Source organism: Colossoma macropomum, unplaced genomic scaffold, assembly GCF_904425465.1.
Source record: "Colossoma macropomum unplaced genomic scaffold, Colossoma_macropomum, whole genome shotgun sequence".
NCBI lineage: Eukaryota > Metazoa > Chordata > Actinopteri > Characiformes > Serrasalmidae > Colossoma > Colossoma macropomum.
The window spans coordinates 7,062,656-7,089,855 of NW_023494794.1; the positions used below are offsets into that span (position 1 = coordinate 7,062,656).

The following is a 27,200-nucleotide window of genomic DNA, read 5'->3' on the forward strand; positions in this document are numbered from 1 at the left end:
GATGGGGTAAAAATATTCAGACACATAACATAACGACATTAGTATTTTGTTGCAAAGTCGTTGGTGGCAGTCAATGGTAAGACGTAATTTGCTTTCTGCAGCATTAAGGTTCAGTTTTACCCCATTCCTCTTGACAAATCATTTTTTTCCCGATGTGGGATTTGTGACAGGAGGTTGGCTAGGCTATGCAAGCACCTTCACCTTCTTTTTTAAGAAACCAGTCTTGAGTTATTTTTGTTGTATGTTTGGGGTCATTGTCTTGTTGAAACCTCCTTCTTCCATTTCTTGGCTGATGAGATGAAACTCGCCTCTAAAATAACCCAGTACATCACTCCATTCATGCTTCCTTTGATGGCATGTAATGCCCCTGTACCTTTTTCAAAGAAGCAGCCCCATATCATGATGCATTACATAAACCCTTATATATTCAGTGACTTTTTCCTTATCAGTTTTGTTTATTTTAAACATCTCATTTAAGCTTGTTTATTTTTCACAAGACATTCTGTGTGTTAGTTTGACATGGATATATGCACTGGAAGTATATTAAATAACAAAAAGTGTCAAAGTACTTGTTTTTGCCTTACTGTATTTTACATATAAATTGTAAGCTGTTTTTCCTAAGCAGGTGATTCCTCATGCTTTTAACCTCTTTCTTCAGATGGCACCAAGTCTGCTGTGGAGTTCGAGTTCGATTCTGCTGCATCGGTGTTAACTCTGCGCAAACCTGGGGTCAACGCAGGGGCTGACTGGACTGTGCTCCTGCAGTAACAGCGCAAGCACAGTTTACCAAGACATAGAGCACTTAAACAACATTGACATATTCACACACACACACACACACCCACACACACACACACACACACACACACACACACATAGGATTGGAATAATTGTAGAATAACTGATAAGATGCAGACTGAGAGGAATGACAAAAAAAGATGAGGTAAAACAGGACCATTAGAGAAACAGTCTCTTTTTTCAGTTTATTGTGCTCCCACAGTTGACTTCTAGACCCTGTATTGTTTTAGCAACATTTTTTCAGGTTTGAAGCAAAGAAGGACAGAAATCACTGTAGATGATATTGATGCTCTAATATCAGATAAAAAAAAAATGACAGAAATGTGGAATTTTGCACTGACTTGTCTACATCAAGAGATGTGGAATTTCAAAATGGAGCTTGTCGATTTTGTTGAAGGGAAGACCAAATTTGTAGAAATCCAAATCCATCCAGTATTTAAGATTTACTGTCTGGTTTATTCCAAATTTGGAAAACCTATTATTCCTTGTGTTCAACTCCACAATGACTTGAATATAGGATACTTTACATTGATCATTCAATTTTAAAGTGAATTTGCTAGAGATTTTTTTTTTATGTTTGCTTTATTTGAATTTTTACCTTCCTTGAAAATCCTGAACATTTCATGTGAAAGTTTTCTGTCTACAAATGAAGAACAGTTGTTAAAAATGAGCTAAAAATCACATAAACCTTATATCCGCATTATTGTCCATGGGTGTGTTAAATTAATTTAATGAAATCTGTTTGAATTGGATGACTGTCTGTCTCCCTGATAGAAGAATTTGTAGTTTCAGGATTCATTCATTCCAAGGTGTCTCGACCTCACTGAAAACCTGGCAATCAGATGTTGGTTTTGTTAAGCTGAACTGCATTACAATCACCCAAGCTTTGAAATCAACTCATATTATTAAATAAAAATCCAAGTTTGACAGATGACAGAGAAATTTGTCATAGCGAGATCAAGAAATGATGGCTCATTTAAATAAAAGTGAAGATTTAGCTGTTTGACAAAACATGACAAAATGAGTTGTTAGCATGTACACAGTGTTTTGCTGCAAGACAATGAACATGACTTGACTGTCCACCAATTATTAATAACATTAAATGTTCAATTTTAACATGCATTACTAGCATTAGTAAATCAGGCCCACTGTGTCAGTGTCTAAAAAATTGATGGATAAAATAAAGATGTTAAGTTCCATTTCATTGATTTTTTGCCTTTCTTTTGTTTTTAATTAATCTCTTTCTCCTTCACCAAAATAAAAATCAAACTTGCACAAAGTTTTGTGCTGTTTGAGTTTTTTGCAGTGAAAAGCTTAAAAATGCCTTGTCATAAAAGGTGACATAAAATGCTTTTTCAGTGTTTGATAGTAAACCATTCATCCTCTCAAATGTTCACAAAGAATGGTTTTGCAGGTCATAGTCCACAGTTCAGTAACACTGGTTTGGTCAGTAGTTAAATGCTCCATGAGGTAATTATACACATAGAGTTTTTGTCATGAATTCACATATTTGGCCTTAAGGTTGAAAAGCCTGTGCAGTAACTCATGAGAAACTAATAAAGTTGCTTTGAGAAGTCATTTTTAATGTTAGAAAGTCCAGGACTTGTACTGCTTACTGTGCTGACTGCCTTAGTCGTCATTGAAAGAACACAGAATTATTGCCACCGAAGCTGTGGTGAACCCTAACAGTGGATTTAAATCTGAAGCAAATCCTCTACTGGTCTACAGCCAGTGTTGAGCAGAATACTTTCAAAATAGTAATGGCTGAATACTGAATCCAGTGTCCTAAATGTATTCAGTAACATATTCTGTTCTGATACATTGCAAAGTAACATATTCAGAATACATGCAGAATACAGTTCAATAAGACACAACTGCTGTTATAATTTTTACTTGATTCCTCACTGTTACTGGTTGGCAGTTATGCTTCATGTAATCCCTCTGTTATTAAAGTCATCAGGTCAGAATACGTTTTGTTGATTTTCTAAGTGAAAATTAGTTCAGTATCAGAGAACTCAGTTCTGCACATTTTAATGTATAGTTACTGTTTATTTGCTGATTTTAATGTTCAGGAAAAAAATAAAAATGTGGTCTGTGCAAAAGACATGGCACATTTAACATTGTAATTCACTCTGGATAAAACCATGTGCTTAATATGTCAGATATTTACAGAAAATTACACTCTTTTTTTTTTTTACAGCTAAATTTATAACTAATTTATTTGTTACCAGTTTTTCTCCCCGGTTCCAGTCTCCTCCAGTAACACATTTGTACCAGCGTTAGGAAGGTGAAGGCTAGCACTTGCGTTCTCTGAGCCATGTGAAGAGCCACCGCTGCTTTTCGACCTGCTGCTAATGCAATGTCTTTGTTTAGCTCAGTGTGCTTGGAGAACGCTACCTGCCAGTTCTTTATGTCAGCTAACAGATGTTTGCATTGAATAGGATCATGCTGAGTGATGGGGGGAGAGGGAGGGCCATCTCCTGGCCATGGATAGCTGTAGCATCACCAGGGATCAAACTCGCCATCTCCTGGTGATATCTTATTTTCATTAGAAAATCAATAAAAACGTGTTCAAACTTTTGCATACTACTGTATATTTCGTGAACGTTTGCCATTTGAATGAAGTTCTGAAGTCTCATTTTGTTCTTATCATCTGCCTCAGCCCACTGCTGCTCCACAGTCAAGCATGAGTCCAGTGCAACACTGATGCTAAGCTTATCAGTCATGAACATGTCTACTACTGAGCTTGTTTATCCCTCAAAATAGATTAGTAATCATGAGATAAATTACTGACTTATCACATTGACTTATCAGTCTATTCAGGCTTTAGCTGAACTTCAGTGTTTGTAAAAAGATGTTTGTTGAGCTCCTCTTTAGAGTCCATCTAATGATCGTCTTTGCTACATGCTGTGTGCTGATTTTAAAATTGTTAATAAACAGGCATTGATGGTGCTTCTTTTAAAGTTTGTATGTTTTGTAAGTGTTCCAGAAGTATTCTGCTAATAATGCCCAACGTACCTGTATTCTGAAAACTACCTTTTCACCAGAATATATATTCCCAATAGTAGTACTTTACATCCCAACCCTGTGTAGAGCACCTGGACCAAAGTTTCATCAGCTGAAACCTTGCAGTTTGAAAGAACATCTGTCACTTTGGCACACAGACATGTCTTCCTGTGCATCAGTCCTGAGCAAAGCCTGTGGGTGCAGTCATGGACCTAATAAGCATCTCATAGCTGAGAAAAGTGACAGCATTGACGGGGAAGGCTCGCACACTATTCAGGAGAAGGCCTTTGAAGAACACCCGAATACCCTCTTCCTGCAGACTGGCAGTGATGCAGTGCAGGGTGCCGCTGTACACTCTGCCACCTGCCCCGGACATCTGGAGTCTAGCCTTCACTACGTCCATCGGTGTGGCACAAGCCCACGTCACCACGCCAGCGATTCCTCCAGCCATTAAAATCACATACGTACCTGGTACAAATGCACACAACCACAGGTCAACACTGTCTGCAGTACACATGGCCTTAATCATTAAATGTAACTGAAAAGGACAAGTTTGAAAGATGGCAGTGGGTGTGGCAAAAATGACTATTTGGAGGGAACATACAACCCCAATATCAAAATAGATGGGATGGTGTGTGAAATGTTAATAAAAACAGAAAGCAGTAATAAGTAAATTCTACTTGTATTAAATTGAAAATGGTAAAAAAAAAAAAAAAAAAACACAACATTTGAAGTTTACTTTATGAACTTTTTTTTTTTGTTAATGTATGCTCATTCTAAATTTGATAAATTTGATACTAACATGTTCCAAAACATTTGGGACAGAAGCATGTTAACCACTGTGTTACATCACCAAAATGTGTTCGGCATTACAGGTGTGCAACCTGCCCACTAATATTCCCCCATACCATGACAAACCCTGGCTTTCATGCTGATAAAATTCTGGATGGTCTTCTTCTTTTACCCAGAGAAAACAATGCCTGTTACTTCCATAAACAATCTGAAAAACAACTTGTCAGACCACGATACATGTTTCCATTGTGTACCAGTCCATTTCAGATGCTCGAGCCCAGAGAAATCTGCAGCGTTTCTGGATGTCATTGACATACAGCTTTCTTGTCCTTTACACACAGAGATTTCTCTGGATTCTCTGAATCTCTGAAATACTTTGCAATCCCTGGCTGTTGGATAATTTGCTGATGCATTTTTGGCAAAATGGGGAGTCTCCTTGCTCATAAAGGACTAGGCTTTCCTGGATGCTCATTTTATATCCAAGCACAAATGTATCACCTGTTTAATATGATTTTTAACATTCTGCAGTGTTCCTCTTCTTATATTTCTCCAGTCCCAACTTTTTTGGAGCATGCTGCAGGCATTAATTTCAGAATGAACATACATTTACACAAAAAACAATTAAGTTAATAGGATAAAACATATTGTCTTTATACTGTTTTAATACAGGCCAAAGTAGATGTGTAAATCACTGCTTTCTGTTTTTATTTGCTATTTATTTACTGTCCAAACTTTTTTGGAATTGGGTTTGTAAAACAGCTGTTGACCAATACTTTCGGTATATTTTGGAACACTCAATTTCATTAAAGTCTCTTGGTAAAAACAGCATTTTATTTCCAAACTATGGTTAAAAGAACATATTGCAACTCATCTGGCCCAAACGTGGTTTAAACACCTGAAGACATTTAAGTGCTGATGGGTGTGAGTATCACAACAAAAGGACAACCACAACATTAAGAATAATAAATTTTATTATAAATTTTACTGGTTACCAATATTCATTTGTAAAATGAATATTGGTAGCCAGTAATATATACAGTGTTGTTTGAACACTCACTAGATTTCTTTCCTTTCTCGGTCAGCATCCGGCAGGTGAATTCATAGGGAAGGAAGTAAAGACCATAGCAGGGAACGTCACGCAAGGTTAGTGCCCATGCCCCCCTGAACAGGCCTCTCGCCCCATCCTCCCTGAAGATGACAGCAACGCAGTGCATGGGGCTGCGGTACTTTGCCCCACCCGCCACAGAATGACTTGCAGTCTGGTTTTGAAGACGCACCTTCACTAGGTCAACTGGGGCCGTGACCAGCACCTAGTTAAGAAGGTCAATGCAGTGATGGTAATACAGTGAGAAATGCTCAAACTCAGACCCTGCAGAGATGCAGTACTGTAGTAGGGCCACACAATATATCAGCAGCAAATATATTACTCAGAGATCAATGGGAAAAGGTAATCATCAAGCTTAGCATTAAAAGCAATTATTTATCGTCTTATTTTTTTTAATTCATTATTTACCTACCTACCAATTTAGCATGTGTTACATGTACTGCCAAAAAACGTTCTATGACTTGTAACAATAATGTAACCCTTTTCATACTCCATGATACAATCAAGCAATAAACGAACAAACCTCAATAAACAGACATAAAATAAAAATACAATAAAATAAATTGACATAAACAAAGTTAAAACTCTGGAGTGGAGTTTTAAACGTTTGATAGCAGAAGGGCAGGTGCTGTTACTAAGCCGAGATGTTCTGCATTGGATGCTTTAAAACCTTTTGCCGGAAGGGAGCAGTTTTACTTTGTTTCCAAGCTTCTAGTATATGTAGAGGCTACAGGTAGAAGTTTACAGCCAATGATTTTGGAGGCAAAAATTCTCATCATAATGAAGAAAAATCCTCATATAATTGTGTGACAGATCAAAAACTCTCTTCCAGGGGCAGGTGTGGATTTGTCATTGACTACAGTCTGCAGAAGACTTCATGAACAGAAATGCAGAGGCTATACTGTAAGATGCGGTAATTTGTACATGGTGAAACTCAAATGTATGAAAATACCCTTTATTAAAAGCTGAGAATCTGCCCTTTAACATGTGAATTGTCTGAGTAAACATCTAAAACTGTGGAGTACAGATGCGAATAAAAAATATACAGACCTTTGTCCCAAACATTATGAAGGGCACTGTATTAATCCAAACTTCTGAATGGTGATTCCAAGCATTTGAACAGTAGTATATATTTTTCAACCATGAAAAGTTCATTACACCACAAATTCATCAACCATTTGATGTAAACAAGGATGCTTGTTTGAATGCAACTGAGCTCATGCTAATTGAGTTAGAGCCTTTGTAAGGTGCTTATTTGGTAATATGAATGCACACATTTAGATCTACCTGTATTCCTCCTGAGAAGCATCCAGCTGTGAAGACGGCCCACAGTGGCGCCTTGTTGCCTTGGTCACGCTCCCTGTGTTGGGACTGGGTGAGATAATCCAAGGCATTGCTGTAGGAACCGAAGGCCACAGAGTTGCTGACAGCAACACTGAAGACAGGAAAAGCCATGCCTTTGAAGAAACCATGAAACTGAGCAAGCAGAAACAGGCAGGCCGAAAGGAAGAGAGGTCAGCTGAGACATTGATTAACTTTTATAGCTATACCAGTGAGACGTTCTGTAGATTCTCAAACCCCAGGCTAGGACTTGCGTGCCTGATGTAGAATTAGTGGATTGGTACATGACATGACACAACTGTGACAACATATTCAGGCTTTACTGCCTATGACTAATGCGTGGCCACGACTTAGTAAGGTGTGGAAACAAGATAATTAAGTCATGGCCATGACTTAGTAAGGTGTGGGAACCAGATCATGCCTTATTAAGCTGTTGTCATAGCTTAATTATGTTATTCCCACGCCTTACTAAGTCGTAGCCACACTTTATTTTTATTTATACGGGATGTCACCAGCAGGGCTCCGTAACAACTACAAGTAAACAAACCATGCATTATGATTCATTGATGTCATTCACAGTGGTTTGATGTGAAATGGTGCATTGTAGATAAATGTACCAACTCAGATTTCTGTATTCAGAACAATTTTATGCTTGGCTTCTCCTCTGGGCCAATAAAATATTTTTGTCCTATTTGGTCTTTTCTCTTCAATAAAGTAAATTTGCCATGATAATATGCAGAGATATTTTCTATGCTTCTTGTAAACACATCCAAAGTTCAGTCTTAGATGTTGGTTGCATTTTCTGCTTCTTTCCATCCAAGTAATTCCAAACACATTAAAGAGGCTGAGGTCTAAACTCTGGGGTGGCCAATCATTTTTTCTGTGGATTATTTATTTATTTATTTAATTATTTATTTATTTATTTATTTTTGAGCAAGAGCAGAGCTTGATTTACTGTTGCCTTTCAAACACAACAACTTTAAATATTGTTAATCTGATCATGACCTGTTCATCTATTCTAATGCATTAGGTGTTCCTATATAAAGGGCAGCTGTTATTAAATTGGTGTACATAGTTTTAATTTCACAGCGATTTGTATTTATTTATGGAGACAATTTCTCTGGATGCCTCACTCCACTGTTCATAAACAATGAGAAACAATGAAAACAATTTTGTCTTTTTAACACAGGAACTCAAATCTGTTCTTTGCTCGGGGACACTTGCGTGCATGAGGAACCTGTCTAAGTGAAACCTGTGCTTACTTAAATGGACAATACTGAATTAGAAATAGGAATGATAAACAAATAATACAAACTGACTTCTGGTTACTGTTTCCAACAAAGAATTCTAATAACAAAACATACAACCTTTATACGGGTCATTGATGTATTGGGATTTTCAATAGGCCAATTTTAAAATATAGAAAATAAGTATATCAACTGCAATTATTCAAACACTGAGAATGCTGTGAACCCATAAATTCATATTTAAATTTTAGATTGTTATTTTAGCATTTTTTCATCTAGATATGTCTTCTGTAATGTCTCGCCTTCTTAAATGAAGTAACAGACTTATTTTTTCCTGCAAATCACATAAAACGTTTTTTAAAAAGCCATTAACTCAAACATACTGCATCAGTGATTAACATTTCAGCCACAAAAAATGAGATACTTTATTTTAAATTTAATACAGTTATTGCTGTTATGTGTCGCACCACATGATGAGGAGTCGCTCCAAATGACATGAATATCTTTAAAAATCTATTTTAAAAGATCAATAAACGGTAAATTCCATACAAAAAATAGATATGAACCAGTTTTATCAATTTCAAAGATTTGTCAAATGTTTCATAAACTTTTTTTTACTAAAAATCGAATCACAAATCATCATAAGTGCAGCACATTCACGGCTTTGTTTAGAACAAACATTTCATTTGACTTAACAATGGAATAAATTCATTTTGATTTTCAAATCATTTTAATCAGAACCAAAAATCCCGCATTTGTAGAAGTGGGCTACAAAACAGGACAAATTCTATTGCTATTATACTATTTTTACCTATAGAAACTTTCCTTGCCATTTTTTCTCTGGTACACAATAAAAAGATTCACAGTAACAAATTACTTTATGTGGTAACAAGTAAATTAACTTTAAATGAAAATTATTTTTTTTACTAACTAAAGAATTACTTGGAATGAATGTGTAAATCAAAGTAAATTGTAAAGTTGAGTACAGCTAATTGTTACCACAAAGTATTTTTTTTTAGGTAGAACTGAAGAAACTTTTTACAGTGTAGCTAAAACAGTAATGTAATACAGCATCATGCCATAAATCTGCGTTGTATAGTTTATTTTCATTTTGGACTAATGATAGATGATAGCAGATGCAATGTTAACAAAAAATGCATTTGAAAAAATACACAAGCAATTTTTATTTTTAAAAATGAAAAAAAATTACATTAAATTCTCTTCACATTCAATACTCTATTCTTGCTACAGAGTCAGAATTAACACACTGCCTATGGTGAGAGATATTTACAATGGAACCTGGTAAAATAAATTAAAACAGTTATAGATATATAAATAAAAGTTAAGTGAAATTACATGTGCTTTATTTTCAAGTCATCATTTGAATATAAAGCACAAAACTGCCAATCTATGACATATCTATTATAGAAAACACTCTGCATCGGTCGCACCACATGATATTTGGTCGCACCACATGATATTTGGTCGCACCACATGATATTTTCAAGTTCAGTCAAAATTTACCAGCACAGAATTGGCCACCGAACGAAAATAAGCTAGCTTTCCACAAAAGGTAACTATGAAAATCATGCCAAATGGGATAAAAAATAAAAATGAATAGATTTAGAGTAATTTCAAAGAAGTTTTGAAAACAGCAGTCATGGCCTGACGGTCGCACTACATGATATTTTGACCCTTTTAAGTAACAGGAAAATTACACTTAACTAATATTTTTTGAAAAGTTAAAGTGAGTAGATATATGGAGACGTAATACGTACCTTATAGTACCTTTTTTATGCAGTTAAACCTTTTTTAAACTGAAAAAAATGTTGTTGGACAGAAAATTTAGGCATCACGTCATTGACCCATACAGCAAGTGTCAAGGTTATCACTTGTTCTCAGTTTACAGAGGAAATTTTCTTAATCCAGTGTTGATACTCACCCCTTCATGCCTGTATGTCCGGACCACACAGTCAAATATCCCTTTGTAGGTGGACTGAGTTTGAAGACGCACCTGGAATAAAGTAAACATGCAGGCTAAATATAAAATTCTTTGAGTTTTTCACTATCAAGAAACACAAAGAATTGCACCTTTACAGTGTCCATGGGATGTCCAACAGTCAACCCCACTGCACCTAAAACACATTTCACACTTTCACATTTCTGACTTGACTGTGGTTTTGAAATGTACTTAAAGCTACACTAAGTAGGTTCAGGGAATTTGGAGACCTTTCTGGTGGAAGTACATTTTGTAATGTCGGTTGTGCAGAAGAATCTGACAACTGCGAGTGTATTGAAAGTGTATTCAAAGAGAACTCAGTCAAAACTAGGTGAAGGACGTGTCTTCCAAAGATGTAAGTGAATTATAAACTATTGTCATCAGATCCTAATAATACTGATTTATTATTTTAGGCCTAAACATTTAAAGCCACATCTTCTTTTCGAGTCTGTGCGTGTGACGTTAACACAAAGATGTACGACATGGTCTGTAAAAACCATGAAATCTAACCCAACACTTCTGACTTTTAAATTATTATTTCAGGCCTTCCAGGGTAACTCGCAGCAGCGCATAGACTATATTTTAGAGTGTTTTTTTTCTTCCTGACTCACTTCCTGTAGCGCTACTTTTAAATTTTAACAAAAACTCTTACATAGTGCAGCTTTAACTATCAATTTATGGCACTAGTTTCTTGCGAACTAGTCAGTAACAAAAAGTAAAGGTGGAATGGCAAACATACCTGAAATCCATCCTGCAATGAATTCCACAAAGGGCATGGTGTCTGTTCAGCTAAAATGCAATGCAGTGTAATACATTTCATGCAAAAGTATAACATTATTTGTTCCTTAACCCCTATCATGTTCACAAATTGGTTACATCATTAAATGTTTGCGGGTCAGTTTCCCTGTATGGCTAAATCACCTCAAAACAGTCCTAGAAAAATACGTATTGTACAGTTTGCTGCCCATTACTTTCCTAATCAGAGTGTATTAGGAAAGTGGGGATAAAACCTTACAAATTGTAAAAACTTTATCTGTTATACCGTCAGAGCCAATTATGGGCTATCATCTGGAGTGACTCTATGAATATAAACAAGTACTAGAAAGTAATAGTTAATCGTAGTGCAAAAATTTTACTATTTAACTATTAAAATTAAAATAGTATGGTAGCTTAATAAATGACAGATCAGATAAGGATGAAATAAATAAAAAACACAATTAATGAAAAAAAAAAAGAAACATAAGATGTAAGACAAATTAAGAGTCCATAATCATCTCCATGATAAAGAGCCCATGATAATCTTAAACTGATTTTTGCGGACTTTACATCAAAGGCAACTTGCTGTGTAAATCTGAATATGGATGGTTTTAAAACGCTCATATCAAATAAATTGTCATATTTATTGAGCAGGGGGTGGCACTACACACTGTGAGGAAGCAAGCAGAACTCATCCTCCTCTGGGTGCCATTTTGTTGTGGAATTATGAGAACACAGTACAAGATTAACCAGAGACACTCAGATCACCCCGAGGAAAATTTCCATGAGATTAACCGTTAAGGTTTGCCTAAACGTGCTGAATACAGTGAAGAAGCTGAATGCAGAGTGAAGAGCAAACATCTGCAGAAACACCATTAATGCCAAGCCTTCATTGTAACACAGGTGAAAAGCGCATTATTTATGTCTAAGCAGAGCTTTGACGTGCACTTTACAGTCAAGTATCAAACATGAACAACTTATATTAAACTTCAGAGCATCAGAAAGAACGCAAGTTCTCCAGTAAAGGCTGCCTGAGCTTTAACTCGACTTTAACTGTCGCCACTGCAAACCAACGGTATCCAGGTTGATATAGAGTCAGCAAAACGTATTGAAATAGTACACTTTAAATGCTCTTACCTCATCTGAACAGGTGTAAAGTCACACTGGGACACCTCAACCCTGTCCTCGTATCAGACCGTTTCTTAACGTCAGAAAGCCTCACTACTGACACCATGTGGCGGTCAGTCTATCTGTGATCTGTCTCAGCCACCAAACACCACGACAAAAGGCTTTTTATGTAATATATTTTATTATGACATAACGCAGACATTGCCAGGGGTACGATCTACACACACACACACATTTGTTCTATATTTTGATGGAGAATGTGTTGTATATGGTTCTATATAGCACCAAAAAGGGTTCTGCTTTTGTTATAAGCTTGATATCGTAACAGTGGAAGAACCCTTTGATGGGGTGAAATACTGCTGCCATGCTGCTTCTTTTCATGAAGAGACTTTTTAATGTCAGTTGTTCAACAGTAAACTGGATATTGCAATATTTTCTGTTTAAAAAAATGTTTTTCCAATTTATATGAAGAGGTGGACATGTGATGCTTGTCAAGGATGTACAAAACAACAGATTTTCAATGTTAAATAAAAGCAGAATTTATCTTAGCTCCTCAGAATGCTTAAACAATGTCACTTGCAGTTCATTAAGTAATTTAATGGAACACTACATTGTTTTCATGGTTAAAATTGGTGTGATGGGTGGGATTACACTCCTAGTAATCTTTAGTAAAGTCCTTTCAGAAATGCAGGGGTCACACACAAGTTATAATACTGAAATCATGTGAGCAGCCATGTGACCAGGAGCAAGTGAGCAATACATGACTTTAAAAGCAAAAAGCAAACATTTTCTGCAGTGTCCCTCTGAGGTGAGTAAAGTCACTGTGTTTCAGCGTAAGGACACACAGATGTGGAAAGGTTTGGGGGATCGTGCTGAAGCTCCCTGGGCCTCCACATTTAGCTGTACGCCCTGGGGAGCGGAGAAGGTAAAGTGCTGGAGGAGCGAGGTGAAGAAAAGAAAGAGCTCCATGCGTGCTAGATTCTCTCCAAGACACGCTCTCTTTCCTGCGGAGATGAATGGAAAGGCAAATTAATCATTACAGCAAGACTTACATTCTGAGGAAAGCTGGCAACACATGCTGTGCTCTGTATAAATATATTTACATCTATATTCAAGTATATTTAGTCAAAGAAAGCAAAAACCCTTATGAAAACCCCATGCATCACAATTACTGGCACCCCCTATAAATTCCCATTTATATTTCACTTTCTTATTTCACCTGAGTGCTCAGGAACTCCTAATTGGTTATCCATGAATTTCACTGGGGTAGAAATATGGGTTCATAGGGTGAAGGGGTAAATTCCTTAGTCAATCATTAACATGGGAAAGAAGTACACAAATGAAATAAGAAAACATGTGTTGACATTTATAAATCAGGTAATGGCTATAAAAAAAGGCTACAAACCTGAAAATGCCCATATCCACTGGTGGGACAATAATTAAAAAAAAAAACATTACAACTACTGGGGCTGTAGTGAACCTGCCTGGAAGAGGATGCATGTTAATTTTATCCCCACATACAATGAGGAGGATGGTTGGAGAAGCAAAGATTTCATCAAGGGTCATGACTGGCGATTAGCACTTAATGGTCACCAAGTCTCCAAAATTCCAATAAAGCACCACATCCATACCAACTAGTGAGCTGAAAGGCACACCAGATAAAAACCTTTTCTTTCACCAAACCACAAACGTGAGCACCTGGAGTTCACCAGACACTTCTGGAACTTTGACTTGAACCAGGTTCCATGGTCAGATATATACAAATATTTACAAACAGAGCTTTCTGGCAACAATCACTAAAAATGCTCTAGAATCTTGACAGAATACATGGCATAATGGACTCCATGAAGTACCAGGAGACTTTAAATAAAAACATTGTTCTAGCAGGAAAATGATCCAAAACATGCATCCAAATTCAAACAAAAACGGCTCAATGACCACAGAATCAAGATTTTGACATAGCCATCCCATTCACCTGTTCTCAATGATTGTAATGCTTATAGTTTTACTAAAAATATAGATTTTTAATAAGGTTTTTGTTTTATTAGACAAAGTTCAACCTTCACATGAAGGTTATATTTTTTCCTCATATTTTCATCATGAAATTAAGCTAATTACCCACACATTTCTTCATGACCTTTTTTACCCATTTTTACTAAGAGTAACAATAACTACTGATGTATGTTCTATAATAAATGGTTGTATACATTGAGTTACCAGTTAATTAGGTACACCTACCTTGTACTTGCATTTTAAAAGGTACACTAAATATATATGTTAATGTACAATTACAGACTGTAGCCCCTCCTTTGTTGTACAATTTATCAGCCACAAACTTCCCAATGCACTGAATGAAAGGGATCACCATTAGACCACTGCTGATCGGATACAAATGATGCAATTACCTCAGGCAGAGATTTTTGTGGTTCAGTGCACGAACCTATACAAGAAATTGGGTGATGGGCCATGACATGGTAGTGGGGAGTGTATCAGGGATCCCTTAGTCCTTCATCAATGGTTCAGTTTTTGGATCCAGGATGCTGTTGATTGGATATTTTTGATTGGAAAACTATTCTTATCCCAGCCTTGACACTGATGCATGTAAAAAAAAAATCTTGCCACAATTTATTCTATTTTTGCTAATTTGTCACATTTAATTGTTTCAGATCATCCAACTAATTTTAATACAACATAAAGACAACACAAGTAAACACAAAATGCATGTTTTAAATGACTATTCCATTTTTTAAATACAAATAGTTATTCAAACCTATATCACTCATGTGAAAAAGTAACTGCCCCCTTAAGCCTAATAACCGGTTGTTCCTCCCTCAGCAGTAACAACTGCAATCAAATGTTGGCAATAACTTGCAATGAGTCTTTTACATCACTGTGGAGGAGTTTGGGACCACTCTTTTTTGCAGACTTGCTAGGACTGGAGGGTTTCTGAGCATGAAAGAATTTATGGTTCCATCAATTATGACAAGTCGTCCGGGTCCCTGCAAAAGCAAAGCAGCCCCAGACCATCACACTACCACCGCCACGTTTAACTGTTGGTACGATGTTCTTATGGAATGCGGTGTTAGCTTTCTGCCATATGTAACAGAACCCATGTCCTCTTCCAAAAAGTTTCACCTTTGACTCATCAGTCTACAGAATTATTGACCTTAACTGAGGCAAGTGAGGCCTGCAGTTCTTTAGATTTTTGTTTGGGTTCTTTTGTGACCTCCTGAATGAGTCATCGATGTGAACTTCGTGAAATTTTGGTAGGCCGGCCACTCCTGGGAAGGTTCACCACTGTTCCAAGTTTTCTCCATTTGTGGATAATGGCTTCCCAGAGCCTAAACAATGAATTTGTAACCCTTTTCCAGGTTTCAATGACTGTTTTGCATCTGTATTTGAATCTTTTTAGAACGTAACATCATGTGCTGCTTTTTGAGACATTCTAGCCTGCTTCACATTGACAGACAGGTTCTATTTAAGTTTAGAATCAAAAGGTTTGGCCGTAATCATGCCTGGGTGTGGATGGTGAACTTAAACCCAATAGTTAATTGAATTTGGTTAACTGGTTGACTTAGTAGCTATAGGGCAATTACTTTTTCACATAGGACCAGGTAGGCCTTAGCAGCATATTTGCTTCGATATATGAAATCATCATTTAAAAAAAAACATTTTGTGTTTACTTGGGTTATCTTTGTCTAATATAAAAAGTACTTTGATGATCTGAACCTTTCAAGTTTGACAAATATGCAAAAAAGAAGAAATTGGGACGGGGTAAACGCTTTTTCACAGCACTGTACCCAGATTGGTCACATGCCTCCCCAATAAAATGGGGAAGAATTTTTATTGAGCCAAATGTTTTTAAGATAATGAGGTTAGATTTGTTTTCTGTGGGTTTTATCATTGTATTGTGGCCAATCAAATCATTATATTATTCACCAAGCTCTGCCGTTTTGTCTTCAGCCCTCCAATCACTGCTTGACACCCGTTGCTATGCACAATTGCCTCAAGCATTTAGTTTGTTAGCAGCGTGCCAGTGTTTGAATCTGAAGCTGAACTGGGGACAATTAAATGCATTTTCTTTTATTCCATAGAGTAAAACATTATCAGTGTCAGTCCTTTGTGCAATTGGTACTTACAACGCTCTTTTACTACAAAGGCTGAAATGAAGTGTCAACAAAGGCAGGTCATAAATGGCTCATAAAGGTGTTTTCATGTCCACTGTGGCAGTATGCTTATGCCTACAATGACTAGGTTTAGGTTTTAAGTTTATTGTGTTGTTCTTCTCATTTTTGCACATCTCGGCTGTCTGATTTTATCTTAGTCACATCATCTTCTTTGGGTCAGCCCGCTGTGCTAATATGCTTTGACTTACAGTGATAAAGTTTAAGTTTGAAGTTGTTGTTTTTCCTCCTCTTTATACATCTCAGCTGTCTGATTTTAACTTACTTATGTCGTCTTCATTTTGCAAATGCGCCTTTCACAAATGGACGCGTGCTTTAGTGAAGGGTGTTGCAGTGATGGTTCGGTTTATGTGAATCCAGCATTCTGGTTAATTGCTATTGGTTTGTAACACCATAGGGTGAAAGTGTTGGAATAGTTAGGTTGATGTTTGCACTGCTGTCAGAAATAGGCTGCAGCCTATTTTTTTAATGGTATTAATTACAGAATGGCATAAGATGTTTTAAAGTAACAAAAACAAAATGTGACTTTTTTTAATTTACAACACTGTTATGAAGCAACATTAAAAGAACTTACAAGGCAGAAGCCTAGTTAAGAATGAAATATTCATTTTATATACTTCCTATTTAGTACAAAAGTACAGTTTATTTTAAGGAAAATGACTGTTTTTCATGTCTTTAGCCATACAGGGCTCCATAATATAAACTGTTTATCAAAATAATATAACATGATGACTGTAATAATACCTCACCGAACATTTATTTTTGACACTTAATATTTAGAAACTTGTAATTTTGCACTTTTGTAGTAGAACGTCTGCTTTTACTTAAGTAATATTTTACGCAGAGTATTCCACGTAAACAGAAGTTTTGTATGAATATGTGAATGTATATTCATGCATTTAAAAAATATATATATAAAAATCTTTTATAGAACCGATATATGGGGTTCTTAACTAGGACTCTGTCTTGTAAGTGCCACTACAAGAGGATGCTTCATAACAGTGTTATAAATAGAACAAATACCAGTCACTTTAGATTAAGGCCCCTTATGTCAATACGTCAGTTACATCATAAAGCATGTTAGGTTATCTTGCAATTACAAACTCCTCTATCTTACACTGTTTGACACATACCATTTAAATAGAAACAATAGTCAATAATAATATAAACTTTAGGGCCTGAGAATGAATAACATTTCTATAATTATTCATTAATTTACTTAATTTGTACATAATTGAGGGCCATTCATTCATTTAATGTTTATATCTGCAGTGGATTGTCCCAAGAATTTGAGTCCCCTTGGGCTTTGTCATCCAAAGCCCCTGGGCACCGGCCCCAGTGGCCACAATTAGCCCACCCTTGCTACACTTGGTGAACCTAATAAACTGGCAACTCAGTGCACTGTACAGGTATTACACACATCTTTCGCAGGTATACAGGAAGAATATGTCACCTGCTGAAAAAGGAAGAAATAACTCCCTCTTCCGAAAATGGCCTTGGTCATCAAGGAAGTGCTTGGGATAAAACTCTTGTGGTCTTTCCCACTGTCCTTTATCACTCAACACAGACGCCAGACTCGTCACAACCACAGTGCCCTTGAGATACAAAATATATGAATACATTCCTTAATCAGTAAGCTGTAGATTAACAGCATAATGGGGTGTTACAAGATAAGATGTGCATGTAAAACAGTGCAAAAGTATTCAAATGGCACAGAAATTCTCAAAGTTATCCAATTAGCAGACACATGTTTTTAACTGAAAACAAGCACATTACAAGACAGGGTAAAGTTATTGTGATTATCTTTTTACAATGATTAGAAACTAAGAAATACCACTTTATATTTGGAAAACCAGTATGTTGTGTTTTGTATACTGGTATGTTCATCAACTAGAATTATTATGCTTAGTGACCAGCTAAACCAGCACCAGACTAGCATGAACCATATTTAATAACACATGGAATGCATGCTGGTCTGCACTGTTTTTTTCAACAGGGATTGTTCTGGGTAAAAACACTAATGGCAGCTAAGTGCTAACAGCATGCACTGAGCTGCCGGTATCTTGATAATGCTGTGATATATCGCTGCCGTCTGAGGCACTGACTTATGAGACAGCATGAACAGCAAGGCATCAAGACAGTTGCCTTCAAGTTTCAGACACAGCCTACAGTACAATTACCGGTAATGGTAACATGACAATATTATATCACTGAGCTTATAGCATGGTTATGTCAATATTATGTAGCCAGGTTCATGTAAAGCATTACCAAATTGATTTTTTCCTGTGTATATAGCCTGAATGTTGTTGTTTTGTTTTGAAAACATATTACCTAACAAAAATTAGCTTGACTATCATCCCAACCAGGTGAGCTTCCATGAAAATGTTTAGTCACTGACATTTAAAAGCTTGTAACACTTTTTTTACCTCTGCGCAAACAGATCAATAACTTAATTTTATTTAAAATGAAACATCCTCTGGCGTCTTGTACATGACAAATGACAAGTGAATCCAAGCTTTTGAACAGTAGGTTACATTAAAGTTAAGAACCTTTTAATTTTTCCAATGTAGTTATCATTTCAGAGGTATGAACTTTTGTTATGACTGTTTAAGAAATGTTTATGTAATTTGTCATACAGTGATATTTGAAACATTTCTGGACACTTAGACATTTCATTCACTACTACATCAAATTCTCAACTGAAACTGTCACCAACTCTTGAGTTTTATCCTTGTCTTACCTTAGGAATAAAGTATTTGCCCAGTGTGGTGTCTCTGAAAGCCTTGTGAGGTACACCTAGAGGCAGGACGTTGCCCACTCTCTGGATTTCGTGCAGCACTGCCTCAGTGTAAGGCATGCTGGCTCTGTCCATCAAGCAGGGCCGCCTGGACTTTCTGATCACACGATCAATTTCAGCCTGGACATTCTCTGGACAACAGCAAGACACTCATGTTATGCCTGCGAAGATGGCACAGAACCTCTACTTCCTGTCAGCCAACACGCCCAAATGGAGTAAGCTACTGTTGACATTATTAGCTGTGCATGCTGTATCAGCTGCTGATATATTATTCACAGACACATGGAAAAATTGAATAAGTGATTATCAGTTCAATACTGAAATTGCTGCCAAAAATGTTTCACACATGGGTCCAGTTTCAATACCTTTTTTAACTTGACCTCACTAACTTCGAAGAGCGGATTTTTTAAATCGGAATTCACCTGCTCTCTGCTAGATTAGCCTCAGACTGGCCATGCAAAATTTTTCTGAAAAATGAAAATTATAAAGTACATAAATTTTATAAATGAACTGTTTCGTCTGGCTACAGTCTTTGGTTGGCCATGTAGCCTTTAGCAATAAGCATGCTATGGCGTAAAAACAGCTTTGTCCGCCTTTTTTCCAGGTTTGAAAAGGTAAGTGCAACAAGTTGCAATGATTTCTGGACAAATTCTGCCACCAAAGACAACATTTGTATTCACTTGATTCCTCTCCCCTCCGAGGGCTCATCTAATGAACGTCACTTGAGCTAATGAAGTAATGGAACATCCCTTAAGAGGGTGTCAGGGATTCCCCTGAGTAGAAATGGCGAAGCCAAGTGGACAGGGGCTTGTTAAAAATAGTATCGGACATTTTAGTTACATTAGCATTAGCACAGTCAGTTCAGTTTCACTGTTTAGATTGTACACATAATATTTTTAAAGTTTATACAAGATCGATTACAGGATCTGAGCCTCATTTAGACTAATTAGGTTACCTTGATGATGTATACATACTCTGGACTTCTGGATGTTTTGCCATAAGGAGAAGACTCCAGAGCAGGGTACTGGTCATGGGCCCTGTCCCAGTTTCAAACAGGTCCAGAATACAGTGAGCCAAATTGTCCACAGTGAAGGCAGCATCTGTGTCTTTCCTTCTCTGGTTCAAAATAGTTTGAGGCTCAGAGTTTCACTCACAAAGATAAAATTCACTTGAGCAGTTTAGCCCCAAGAACCACTTGTGTATTATTAAATTATGAAACTATTTGGTTTAATTAAATTCAAAATCATTTAATAAAAAACAATATATAAAAAGCACAGTACTACCTTGTCCTACCTTATCTATTTCTCCTATATAAACATCAGTGAAATCACTGTGATTAAATGGATCCCAATCTTTCTTGTGCTTCTCAATTTGCTTCTTCAGAAAGCCCAGAAGTTTGGAATAGTTGGCCAAAATCGTGGTATGTGGTCCTTCGAAATGCTTCATAAGTGAAGGGAATGCATCATAAAGCTGAGGGAACAAGAATTTGCATTTACAATTAACCTCCTGCCCAGAACAGTATAGTATAAATTCAATACAATCAAGTTAAAATCTATAAGGGCCACTGACATCACATGCACATTTTTTTTCCATTATTTTCCCAAATACTAATTTAATAAATGCATGACATATATTAAATTATTCAACACCTCTTATATGTGAAAACTTTTCAGTGCTATCTATATAAAATTCATTTTTAGAAAGTCTAAAAATATTAGGTGGTGCAACCATCCAACCATATATGCCGATTAAGTAAACTATCAAAAAATAAATTTAGTTATATAAAATTCTAAATAAAATAGTTTATAAAATAGCATGATTTTATGTTTTAAACTAAAATAAAAGCATATGGCAAAATGAGGCAACTTTAAAAGTACTCAACTCACTGAAAAAGCCTAAAGTTCTTTCTTCCTTAAATGTCAGGCAGCATAACCAAAAACAAACAACTTTTATTTTGACATGCTTTTACGAAAGAGGGGCCAACGTATTGCAACATAAAGAAGACCCCAGATCACCTTCCTGTTGCAATGCCAAGGTCAGTAGCCTTTTCACAAATTTTGGAAAAAATGCCATTTTTGAGTCACGGTTGGAATGGTGCAATTTACCATGTCAGGAAAACAATGAAAAGGTTTAATTATTATAATGTTCATTTGTTTGAAAAAATGTAAGTAAAAACTCAATCGCAAAGGTTTCTACGAGCATCTATGTAGATGCCTTAAAATTAGTCTGAGAAGTCAGGTGGCACAACCACTCAAGGTCAAATGGTGCAATCAGACCAGTACAGTTTAAATAAATAAAATAGGTTATTAAGAACTTTGATAACACTAACTTTATTTAAGGGATAAAATGCACACAGATATAAATGTAAATACATATGCAGACATAAGAATGCACATCATGTCCTTTTTAATAAGATTTTTAAAAATTGTAATTTTTGAAAGCCTTATTTGTCATCATCTTCCTAAACCATCTTCATAGGTAAGCTGATTCATATGCTTCTCTCCCTAAGCTCTATTTGAACATCTGTATTGCACTGCTCTAACCACAATCAAACAAACGAAACACAATACCCAGACAAGTGGTGAACCTGCCAACAGTGTAGATTCTGCACTGAGGTGTAGAAGGTTCCTGAAATCAGTGTCCTCGTAATCAAAGCGCTTTCCAAACACCAAAGATGCAATGACATTAGCTACTGCACTGCTGATAATGAGATGTGGGTTGAAGGGGCATCCTGTGAATTATATTAATGTTAGTAAAAACAGAAATGGCAGAGCCAATCAGCACACGCATCCATTCAAATGTGTATTCTGTACAGGTAATTAATTCCTGTGGCCAACATTAAATTAGCTATATGTCCAAAAGTATCCAGATACCCCTTTATAATTAGTGAATTCAGCTACTTTAAGGTGCTGACACAGGAGTTAAATTACATACACACAGCTTGTATTATCTCCATAGAAAAGCATGGACAATAAAATGGGACACTGTGGAGCAGCTCCACATGAGCTTAAGGTCACCATGCCCAATGCCAAACATCGGCTAGAGGGGTATAAAGCCCCCCCCAGCATTGGACTGTGAAGCAGTAGAACTGCATTCTTTTGAGTGACTGAGTTTCATTCAGTACCTTTGGGATGAGTTGGAGTGATCCACTCATTAAAGCTTCTTGTGGCTGCATGCAATCAAATCTTCATTGCAATGTTCCAATATTTAGTGAAAAGCTTTCCCAGAGGAGGCTGTTACTGTAGCAAAGGTGAGCAAATTCCCTTTTAATGCCCTTGATTTCTGAAGAAATGTTGGATGAGCAGGTGCCTACAAACCTTTGGGTGTATAATGTAAGTTTATATGATGTTACACTTTGCCACATACCCATCTCATCTTCGATGGCATCACACAGAAAAATGCATTCTTGCTGAATATAGAACTCCTGTTTCCTTTTGCTCTCTCCAAATTTGTTCAACTGAGAGTCAAAAAAGTGCCGTTGCCTCCTCCACCTATATCCATTGCTTGTAGATATGCCTTTACGGTAAAAAAAAAATATATTGTTAATGACAACCGAAAAAATCCACAACATTAAAGTCAATATGAGTCTGAAATCATACGCTGCGTCCAAAACTGAAGGCAGCTGTCTGGATACATTGCTGCCTCTGCTGTCTCATAAGTCAGTGCTTTAGAAGGCAGCATAGTGATGAAGATACTTGCAACTGAATCATGTTTGAGACGCACTTAAGGCAGCAATACAACAACAAAACTTATCACTTGCAAGCCATTTTATTCACCTCATGAATTTAACTTAATTTAATGTGTGCTCCCCAACTGGAACAAGCCAACTTAGCACAACAACAGCTGGCTGACCAGATTACGGACAACAAACAGGAACACTCAGACTGTCCTATCATCATTATGATTGACTTCAACCACACCAACCAGATTGCTGAATTACCAAAATATAAACAATTGATCTGCTGACCCACCAAAGAAGACAAAACACTTCTTTGCTGCTACAGCACCATCAAGGACACATACCAGGCAACCTCCCGTGCCCTACTCAGTAACTCTGACCATTCACTCATCCAGGCAAAAGCTTAAAACCACAAAGCCTGAGGTAAAAGCAGTGAGAATGTGGTCTCCTGATGCCATGGAGGATTTGAGGCAATGCCAAGATTCAACAAATTGGGACTCCTTCAAATCTGCAAATAACAACCTGGATGACTATGCAGATGTGGTCACCTCTTACATCAGCTTCAGTGCAGAGGTTTGCATCCCATCAAAGACTATCTATACAACAATAACAAACCCTGGGTCTCCAACGAGCTCAGAAATTTGCGTACAGTCGAGGAAGAGGCCTGTAGGAGTGGTGACTATAATGAATACAAAAGGGCAAAGTATGTACTTAACAAAGCAGTCACAACCACCAAACACAAATACGGAGAAGAACTGGAGCAGCAGTTGTCCTTGACTGCTCCTCCATCTGGGAAGGATTCCAAACCAAGACAAACTATAAGCCTAAAGCATCAAATGTATCAAGTGACCCTCCCAAACCAATTCAAAAGCTATTACATAAAATTCAAAACACAAAAGACATTTCCTCTTCCCTGCCTCTGGTCTAGCTTCCAATTTGCCCCACCTCATCATCGATGCCCTCCAGGACCCTCAGCAGTTTGCATATAGAGCTAACAGGTCTGTGGATGATACTCCATTCTAGAGAAACCAATCGAGTCAGAATTGCTCACAGTGGTGGTGACAGGAACCAGACACCTGAAGATTTGAATGATTTAAAATCCTCTATAAGCTCTGAATATTCTAAATATGGACAAAAAGGTTTACTACTATTTTCTATCATTGTCATCACTACATATAAAACTAAGAAAACCAGTTCCTAAAAGGCCTGAGGATCTCCTGCCTGAATGACTACAGACCTTAACCTCTATAAGCATGAAATGTTTTGAGAGTCTTTTACGTCAGCACCGCAAAGTCATCACCGATGCCCTCCAGGACCCTCTGCAGTTTGCATACAGAGCTAACAGGTTTGTGGATGATGCCATTAATTCAGCTCTATACTACATCCTGCAGCACCTGGATGGCCCTAACACTTATATCTGCGTGCTGTTTGTAGATTTTGGCTTTGCTTTCAATAACATCGTTCCTGACCTTCTACTAAATAAGCTGAGAGAGATAATGTCCCCCAACTGTCTGCTACTGGATCTGCAATTTCTTGTCTAATAGGAAACAGAATATCAGGGCGGCTCCTCTCTGCCTTAGCACTGGTGCTCCACTTCACAGGGCTTTGTGCTCAATCCCCTGCTCTACTCTCACAACACCAATGACTGTACTTATAGGAGTGACTCTGCTAAACTTATTAAGTTTGCAGATGACACTATCCTGGTCGGTCTCATCTCAAACAACGATGAGTCCGCATACCAGGAGGAAGTAATGTGGCTGGTGTTATGTTGTGGAGCTAACAACCTGGAGTAACACACTCAAAAAACTGGAGATGACCGTTGATTTCAGAAAGAAATCAACCCCACTGCCTCCATGGAAATATATGGCTCTACAGTCAGCAGAGCAGTCAGTCTTACAAGTTTCTAGGCACCACCATTCAGCATGATCTCAAATGGGACAGACACGGCACTGCAGCTATGAAGAAACCTGCTCCTGTAAACTCTGTGACAGCTCAAGAACTTTGGGCTGCCTCAAGCACTGCTGGTCCAGAATCTATCATCAGATCCTCCATCTCTGTCTCGTTCAGCTCTGCATCTTCACACACCAAGTGTAAGCTGCAGTGAACAGTATCATGTGCAGAGAAAATCATTTGCCGTCAGCTCTCCACCCTCGAAGATCTTTACTATTCTAGGATGAGGAAGAGGATGGGAAAAATCATGGCTGACCACTCATACCCCTGGTCACTCTCTCTTCCAGCGGGGTCCATCTCAGCAGAGACCGACAGTGAGAGCCCTAAAGACCAACCGTCACCTCCACAGCTTTTTCCCCCTGGCCATCATCCTCCTAAATAAGGATGCTTCTCACATCCCTCTGCTTTAAAGAACTGCACATACCCTTTATTACACATGATGCAATGTACACAACCACTGTATGTACCACCAGACATGAAATAACAAAGTAAAAAAGGTTTGATTTCACATTGATTTAAACAACTTCACAAGCCAGCTGAATAGGAATATGTTCTTAATGACTTGCCTGGGTAAATTAAAATAAAATAAAAAAGCTCACCTTTCCTTTGAAACACTTCATTACATAGAGGAGAGACTAGACGGTCCAGAAAGTTGTGACCTTGAGTGAGTAGAACTTCCTTCACCAATTCATACCCTACCACCAGCACAATCTTCTCGCCAGCCACTCTAAGACTGAATATTTCTCCATATTTCTCAGACACCTATATAAAGAAGAAAACATAAAATGGTTATGTGTGCATTGTAGACATTGTGACCCCTGGTTCCTAGCTCCTCTACTGAGATGTTTCTCTGCGATACAATTTCACATTAAACTATTCTGAATTACTTTATTTGCATCCCAACAACTGAATTATACAGACTTTTGAAATAATCGGTGGAATTCGCCTTGAAGAGTGTAGTTCTATTCTCCTCTGGAGATTCTATACACTGATCAGCCATAACATTAAAACCACTTTATTTGGGTGGTGGATCATTCTTAGCACGCATTGACACTGATGTGGTGGTGTGTGCTGCGCTGGTACGAGTGGATCTGATACAGCTTGTTAATGGAGTTTTTAAACACTGTGTCCACTCATCTCCTTGTAGATGTAAAGTCAGAAATGATAGCTCATTTGCTGCTGCACAGTTTGTGTCAGTCATCCTCTAGTCCTTTATCAGTGGTCAGTTTCTGGCCTCAGGATGCTGTTGGCTGGATATTTTGGTTGGTGGACTATTCTCAGTCCAGCAGTGACACTGAAATGTTCAAAAACTCCTGAGAATGATCCATCACCCAAATTACACCTGTTCTGTGGTGGTTCTGACCACTAAAGAACAGGGTAAAAGGGGGCCAGCAAAGTACGCAGAGAAACAGATGTACTACAGTCTGTAATTGTAGAACTACAAAGTGCACCTATATGATAAGTGGAGCTGATAGAATGGACAATGAGTGTAGAAACAAGGAGGTTTTAGTGCTATGGCTGATCCCAACCCTGGAGTACCCATTTTAGTGTTTTCTTGCTCTAAAAATACCCACCTCAGCCAAGGAAGGGCTTGTTAATTAGCTGCTTTGTTGGACCAGAAGTATTAGGAGAAGAAAAAAAAACCTACTAAAATGTGCGGATTAGGGGGAGCTCCAGGACCAGGGTTGGGAATCACTCTATTGGTCTGGAATCACCTGCAAACCTCGAATTCCAACACTACAAGGTAAATTCTGACATTAAAACAGAAGTTACTCACTTGGCAGCCTAATGTCATACCTTCTCTATAGCATGATGGTCCAACGCATTTGAAACGTTTCCAAGTAAAGGCATGCCCCATGGTCCCGGAGGAAAATTATGTGGATGTTTGTTTTTCAAAAGGTAAAAAATGAGAAAGAATACAAAGAGAAAGAGTAGACATGTGTCCAACAGGTCCACAGCCACAGGCATGGTGGACAGTCCCTGGACTCGACGGGGTCATGGAGTGAAGTGCAGGTAGTATGAATTACGAAATAAATCTGCCTGGTTATACATTCTTAAAACGGCGATATTTTCTTCCTTAAGCTACAGATGTCTTACCCCTTCCTAATATTCACATTATCACATAATTATTCGGAAAAAGGACTGAAATCACAATGTGGCTCTTATGTAGCTAATAAGTGAGGAAGCATTCAAAGTCCAAACCAGCGTCTTTGAGCAGGTAACAGACAGCGACCCCTACTGGTGGAGACCTCCTGTGCTATTAAATGGTTAAGATGTAAACAGTCATTCAGAGTGGTTTGATGTGAAATGCTCCATTTCAGAGTAAGAATTGTTCACAGTGGTGTTGATAGGAACCAAAGCTCAAAATGATGTCACATGAAATGGTTAGATATACACTGCCTGACATCTGACACATTG

General features: G+C 37.5%; 3 protein-coding genes across 6 annotated transcripts in view; 1 reads left to right on the top strand and 2 right to left on the bottom strand.

Moving 5' to 3' along the window:
- LOC118814403 (neutral alpha-glucosidase AB-like) overlaps positions 1–1,997 on the top strand; it is a 32,420-nt gene extending 30,423 nt beyond the window's left edge. The window contains exon 25 of the mRNA XM_036579992.1: positions 659–1,997. Coding sequence (XP_036435885.1) covers positions 659–768 — 110 coding nt within the window. The 3' untranslated portion in view covers positions 769–1,997. The remainder of the gene's footprint in view (positions 1–658) is intronic.
- LOC118814404 (solute carrier family 25 member 45) lies at positions 974–12,244 on the bottom strand. Of its 3 annotated transcripts, none has more exons than XM_036579993.1 (7): positions 12,182–12,244; positions 11,028–11,077; positions 10,381–10,424; positions 10,232–10,303; positions 6,989–7,177; positions 5,654–5,906; positions 974–4,272 (listed from the first exon to the last, which is right to left on the bottom strand). In XM_036579993.1, exons 2-7 carry the CDS (start codon positions 11,062–11,064, stop codon positions 3,980–3,982), a joined length of 888 nt encoding a protein of 295 aa, XP_036435886.1. In that variant the 5' UTR covers positions 11,065–11,077; positions 12,182–12,244; the 3' UTR covers positions 974–3,979. The 3 variants fall into 3 exon arrangements, with proteins under 3 accessions (XP_036435886.1, XP_036435887.1, XP_036435888.1); XM_036579994.1 differs by having other exon boundaries at positions 11,028–11,039; positions 12,182–12,242; XM_036579995.1 differs by lacking the exons at positions 11,028–11,077; positions 12,182–12,244 and having other exon boundaries at positions 6,989–7,158; positions 10,381–10,415.
- A 128-nt stretch (positions 12,245–12,372) lies between these two features.
- LOC118814405 (cytochrome P450 2J2-like) lies at positions 12,373–26,999 on the bottom strand. 2 transcript variants are annotated; one of them, XM_036579996.1, is made up of 9 exons: positions 26,580–26,999; positions 25,382–25,544; positions 22,520–22,669; positions 21,724–21,884; positions 20,447–20,623; positions 20,128–20,269; positions 19,097–19,284; positions 17,810–17,951; positions 12,373–13,176 (listed from the first exon to the last, which is right to left on the bottom strand). In XM_036579996.1, exons 1-9 carry the CDS (start codon positions 26,748–26,750, stop codon positions 13,001–13,003), a joined length of 1,470 nt encoding a protein of 489 aa, XP_036435889.1. In that variant the 5' UTR covers positions 26,751–26,999; the 3' UTR covers positions 12,373–13,000. The 2 variants fall into 2 exon arrangements, with proteins under 2 accessions (XP_036435889.1, XP_036435890.1); XM_036579997.1 differs by having other exon boundaries at positions 13,001–13,176; positions 21,745–21,884.
- Between the last annotated feature and the right edge of the window lie 201 nt (positions 27,000–27,200).